Raw genomic sequence first — 6724 nt, 5'->3', positions numbered from 1 at the left:
TCATCGTACCATTTTACGATACCAAATAAATACTTAATTTTGAATACAACTTCGTTTTTAACAAATCTTATACCATATTGTCGAGGAAAAAAATAACGAACAGAAGTTATTAAGAGATATCAAATTAAATGATAAAGGAAATATAATTAAAAAACAAAAAAGAATTATTAAAAATAAATAATAAAGGAAATATGATTTTAAAAAAGAAAAAAAATATGTTAAAACTTAAAATAAATATACTAACAAACTATTATAATATTAACTAATAAAATATTAATAACTATATATCATTATAAAAATAAAATCATTTTTCATACCCACTTTCCAATTCCAATTATATATATTAAATAAATAACAATAATATAATGTTTATACAGGCATATATGTTTATTTTTAATTTAATGTATTACTACTTTTAAATAATGTTAATGTTTATACAAGCATAAGCGTTTACTTTTAATTTAATTTATACTATTGGAATTCTCCACGCTTTGTAGCGGGCTTTTGGTCGTTATTGGTTCGATGCATTACAGTACCAATATGATATCGGCGGCATAACAATCAACACGTGTTTTATATCGATTGAAAATTATAAAAACGAATACCTTATACCAGTACCAGTATGTACTAACACTCGATATAGCTTCGATACCAAAAAATACTTTATTACGAAAACAACTCATTTGTGTTCGACGGATTTTAAACTGCTACATCGAGAAAACTATAAAAACGAATAGGGTACTTATACCGATGTTTGGTCGGTATACGTTCGATTTGGGATGATATTATGTTTGACCCGTTCAAGATTATGAATAGTACATATAATAGTTTAGCATTAATTTAATATTTTAATATAACTAGTATTTTACCTTACGGATTGCGGCAGTATTCGTACTAGATTGGCCCTCAATATAGTTGTAAAAGAAGGAAAAAGTGTCTTTATTGAAATTTAGGGACTATATAACTTTGGTATTACCCTATGCGTTGCGATGGTATATTACAGTACCAAATCTCAGTGTAGTCGTCAAAGAAGAAAGGGGGAAAGCAAGATTGATATGTGGCAACACATGGTCGGATAGAATGTATGAATAGTTAGAGGAAAATAGTTGCCTTTCTTTTCTTAAACAACGTTTGAAGCTACCTCCAATACCCAAGTGAGTCTTTCTAAGATTGGATGTCAATCATCCATACTGATTTTGACGCTTTAGTCCTAACTCACCCAGGAACACCATTAAGAAGGAAACCAAATATTGTGGAAAAACCCCCTTGAGTGAGGTTTTGAACTTGAGACCTCTAGAGATCCCAAGCCTCATCATCCCAATGCGATTAGACCAGAAGGCCCTTGGCAAATAGTTTCCTTTCTAACAATTTAATACAAATTTACATTAAATCCCTTCATAACTTGTGTTGGTTAACATTTAAAACAAATAAACTGAATACACATGCGTGTTTTGTTTTTTCTTTACATTCCGGTATAAATTTGCTCACAACGAACTTGTATTCAACATAGAGATTTTCTAGTACAGTGTTGATAGCCTAACGAACCGAACCGATTCCGCCAGTATAACTATTATCGAAACCAATATCAGAATTTTTTTATGGTTTTCAATCAATGTAAAACCCGACTTAATTTTTTTCGACTCGTTTTTTTGGGTGCGCCCGTATGATAACAAACCGAAATGCTTTTTTTGCTGTAAGCCTTGAAAATAAATGGGTTAAGAACACCAACAATGCAGATCTCTTGTGGACTCATCTATCACCCGGAATGCAAGTTTGTAGATCAGTCATATGTAACCAAATTCTGGTAAACCAATGTGTGCTCTACAAGTGTATTAGTATCTGTTCTTTGTTCTAAGGATAAGTCTCTCAATTTGTGTTTCTATGTATTGCTTTCAGCACAATCGATTGCTACAGTTCTTAATTTGGCAACCATTTGTTGTTCGGTCAACTAAGGCTGCACGGTGTGGGCTTCGGCCTGGGATCTTCAAGGACCGGCACCGCCCCGCTCCCCATTTCCCCCCATACCAGCGTCATCCCAAACGTCTACACCCAGACGTTGAAGACGCTCCACTACAAGACAAAACATACTCCCACACACCTATACATACAATATATACATATATATTTTAGGCCCATCCTCCATTTCCTTACCTCCATCCTCTTTGCCCCATCCTCACACCCGATCTACGTGGCACTTACGTGACGAATCATCCTCCAAGGATGGGTCATCACCATACCGCATAGCCTAATGAAAGCTCTTAAAGATTTTTCTCTTAATTTGTGGTGTTCGCTCAAGGCTAACTTTAACTTAATACCAATGATTCAACCTACCTAAAACTTTAAATTTATAACCAAAAATATAAAAATAAAATGGGTTTGATTGATAACCAAGACCGAAAATAACATGACCCCAGGCTACAAAAACTAAAACATAACAAAACCAAAGACATATAACCAACAAAAGTCGTTGTTTGAAACATGACAATATCCAAAAATGGTTCAACATTTGATTAATCATTACCTTAAAAAACCCACTCTACTTCTTCTCTTCCTTCTCAGCCTCAGCCGCCCTCTTGAGTCTTGCACCCATATGCCTTTTGTTTGTCCTTTCAAGACGCAGCTTTGAGTAGGCGTTAAATGATTTCATCTCATCCGTCACCTTCACAAATTCAGCAGCTGGCTTCTCCCTAACAATCGGAAGTACTGGACCTTGAACCTGGGTGGCGGTTGCAAGCTCCTCCGGGGTCGAATCACCAGCCTGATTCGAAAATAATACAAGTCTCAAATTAGGTTTAATCATACAATAAAATTATGTTACTTCAAATATAATATGATGAAAATGCGTTACTACCTTTGTTTTCCTTGCTCTTCTTGGGAAAACGACCAACTTAGCCTTGAACGTTTTTAGCCTCTGGACATTAGCCTGAAGACCCTCCAATGAACGGTTTCTACGACGATGGTCAACAGCAATGCCAATGGTTGGAGCAAGTTTCTTTGGGATACCAGCAGCCTGATTAAAAAACAAAGAAACACTTGGGGTCTACGGGGCCAAATACGTGTATTTCATAAGTTTCACAAAAACCAACTGATCTAACCTTTAACTCCTCAAGAGAAAACCCACGGCCCTCTCTAAGTTTCATGTTGTATTTCAATGTTTGACCATGAACCTGGGGACGAAGTTTGCCTGCAGGTCTCGGGAAAACCTTAACCGCCTTTGCTTGTCTAGCTGAAAATTAATTCACCAATAAGCAAACTTTTTTTTGTGAATCATAACCAACCAATAAAATCAGACACTAGTCACTACTAACCATTTCTTCTCCTGGTTTTCCGGGCCGGTTGGTTGAACCATGTTTTCACATAGTTCTGCCAATGCTTCTTGAAGTGACCATTGGGGATAACATTGTTATGCTTAACCATGGTTTCTCTGCAAAATGAATCCCTAATTTTAATCACATTTAATTAACCATTGTTCTTAACTACTAAAATTGTTATAAAGTCCACTAGTTACATAATCTTACAAAAGCAAGATGATTAAAAAACACAAATTCAATTGAAGCAACAGCTTAAAACAACCAAAAAACACAAATTCAATTATATCATACAATAAATAATTGCATATTTCATCTCATAAATGTAAACAGTTTCTACAGTAACAACTTATTTAACATGTTTTAAGTTAGAAATAAAAACATATTAATCAAAATCACACAGAAACTAAAAATGCAAATATAGTGTAAGAAATCTACATGTCAAGCAAACAAAAATTCACTAAATCCGACAAACAAACCCTAGAAAAATGAGATAAGCACCTTGAATATTATCATACAACAATCGAAGCCTTAAGATGTCGGGTGAATGTATATAATTTAAGTTGTAATTGTTTGCAGGAATAATGGTGGTTAATGATTTGTAGGAGCATACCTGAGTTAGAGAGACAGAAGGGGTTCGGCTACAGAGGTGCAAATGCGGCGACGTTGGGAAGATGATGGAGATGAAGTATTAAAAGAGGAGGAAAACCTAGACCTAGATCAACGGCTCTGATTACGTTATTTGTTGGGCTTCTTATTACTGCCCAAGCCCATATACTACAATGTATTAAGGGTTTTTTACATATTTCCCCCTCCTAAGCTGGCTTATTACGTATTTCCCCAAAGAAAAAAAACAATTACATATTTCCCCTCCCTAACCCATGTATATTACATATATCCCCTTTTCATTAAAATTACTCTTAAAATGACTATTTTACCCTTAATAAACTATTAAATAAATATTTACATATTTATCCTTTCTAATAAATATATAAGTTCTCTTAAATGATAATTCTTCATGAACTTTAAGGATCTGTGTTAAGCAAATATATATAACTTTTTATTGGTAAATTCCACATAATTTCATCTCAAGATCTACCTGCCATATGCGAAAAAAAAATGAATATTATATGGAACAATTTGCAAAAAGTTGGGAATTGCAAGAAGTTTGATTAGTTTTTTTGATAATCTTGACAACGTAAAACATCTTTTTTGACAATTGTTTTTACATTTATATTTTTTAAACTACCGTTGATGACAATTGTTTTTATATTTATCGTTTTTTAAACTACCGTTGATATTTCTTAACTTGGGACTTATGTATCAAATTGTTTATTTAGGTTGTTTGTGTGATTCAAATAAAGAATTGTATAATTGATGTGTTAAAATCATTCTATATGTTAGATCTGTTACAAAAATGTTAAAATTTCAGATTTTATTTTGTTGAATTAGTTATAGATCAGTTCATATACACTATTTCTTTGATATTGGGACTGATTCTTAAATACACCTATAAAGGTTATAATGTATTTTATAAAAAAAAAATAAAAATAAATGCTTTAAGAGTAGTAAGTAGAAGAATTTGGGAAATACCACATGAATTGAGAAAATATGAAATTGATCAATGATATTAGAAAGAAGAAATATGTAAATATTCATTTAATAGTTCATTAAGGGTAAAATAGTCATTGTAAGAGTAATTTTAATGAAAAGGGGATATATGTAATATGTATGGGTTAGGAAGGAGAAATATGTAATTGTTTTTTTTCTTTGGGGAAATACGTAATAAACCAGCTTAGGAGGGGGAAATATGTAAAAAACCCATGTATTAACATCTCTTCAAAGATGTGCCTCATGTAACTATTATTATTATTTCAACTAAATGATAAAAGGTAATTTGTGAGCCCAAAAAGAATTTTTTTTAAGAGTAAATTGTCAAAATAGTTCTTAAGGTTTAGCAATTTTGTTATTTTCATTTAAAATAATATTTTTGTATCATATAGTCCTTCACTTTTAGGATTTTTTGCTATTTTAATCCAAACGTCTGATTTTTTTGCCAAAATCGTCCCTGGGATTTGTATTTTTTGTCATTTCCATCCAAATGTTTGATAGAAAAAACAAAAAAAATTAGACGTTTGGATGAAAATGACAAAGAACCCAAAAGTGGAAGATTATATTGTACAAAAAAGTTGTTTTGGATGAAATGACAAACATGGCCAAACCTCAGGGACGATTTTGGCAAGTTACTCTTTATTTTATTTAGAAGTTATAACTTTGCTCTTTTTCAGTTAACTAACTATTCAAAATTTTATTTTTTATTGTAAAATGTAAAATTCTATATATATACATCTGTTTTGTGTGGGGATCTTTGATGGAAAGCAAATTACATCGGTATCCGTGTATAGTTTGTATTATTTATCAAGTTGTTTTGTGTCATTTTACAATTGGTTTTGTATATTATTATGTCCTGTGTATTTTGTATGGTTCTATAGGAGAAAAGAGCAGAAAACGAGCAATTATAGAAGAAACCGAACCTCTAGAGGGATTGTACATGAAACGGAGATTAAACGGCACGAGAATCGAAGAAAAATACCACATCGTGTCGCTTGACAAGCTAAGGGGAGTCCGTCACGTGGCGCGACAAAGTAATAGTCAAAAGCCAGTCAAACAAGTCTCGTGTTGCGCGAGGAAGGAAAGGATACCCGCCGTTGATTAGGGTTACGGGTTGCATTGTTGTGATATAAAAACGAAATTAAACCTAAAAATCTTAACTTTGATAACCCTACACGAACTGAGAACATTGGAGACAATTTTGGAGCCTAGAAACACATAAAAGTGAAGACTTTACGTGTGTGGATCAATTATTCTTCGGTTCTACTCTCGGATTTCTTCGCTTTCATGTTTACTAACTTTAAATTAGACTTTGTTTTGGTTTTTGTTTCTAAAGTCATGCTTGGCTAAATATATCGTACTAACTTGGTCAAACGATGATTACTATGTTTTGATTTTGTTCTTTTCGGTTTTGGACATGTTATATGGATTTAAGTAATAAAGTAGTTAACTTTGGTTTCAATGATCTAATGTGTATGCGTTCTTGATCTTATTCAAACCTTGTCATGTGTGTCACTTGTGTTTTTGTGGATCTCTTTTATGTAAGACCTGCAACGGAATGGTAGGGCATGATGATTGCCCATAACTTATGACACTGTTATAAGTTTAGATATTTAAAGTTACCAAATTAAATTTATCACACATAATCATACAAAACATTTAACATAATTCATACATTTCTCAAAAGATAAACAATTATGAACAATAGTTCAATTTATTACTAAGGCATGTCCTACGTGTTTTCACCAAAGACAAAGAAGTGCTCAAAAACCGACCCGTTAACAACCACCGACCCTTCACACACG

General features: G+C 32.7%; 1 protein-coding gene across 1 annotated transcript; it reads right to left on the bottom strand.

Moving 5' to 3' along the window:
- Window positions 1–2360: 2360 nt before the first annotated feature.
- On the bottom strand, window positions 2361–4074 carry LOC110895947 (60S ribosomal protein L13-1). The gene is made up of 5 exons (XM_022143343.2): window positions 3922–4074; window positions 3309–3424; window positions 3096–3226; window positions 2852–3010; window positions 2361–2758 (listed from the first exon to the last, which is right to left on the bottom strand). Exons 2-5 carry the CDS (start codon window positions 3415–3417, stop codon window positions 2537–2539), a joined length of 621 nt encoding a protein of 206 aa, XP_021999035.1. The 5' UTR covers window positions 3418–3424; window positions 3922–4074; the 3' UTR covers window positions 2361–2536.
- Between the last annotated feature and the right edge of the window lie 2650 nt (window positions 4075–6724).

Source organism: Helianthus annuus, chromosome 7, assembly GCF_002127325.2.
Source record: "Helianthus annuus cultivar XRQ/B chromosome 7, HanXRQr2.0-SUNRISE, whole genome shotgun sequence".
NCBI classification, from domain to species: domain Eukaryota; kingdom Viridiplantae; phylum Streptophyta; class Magnoliopsida; order Asterales; family Asteraceae; genus Helianthus; species Helianthus annuus.
This window is presented reverse-complemented; position numbering and strand designations above follow the sequence as displayed.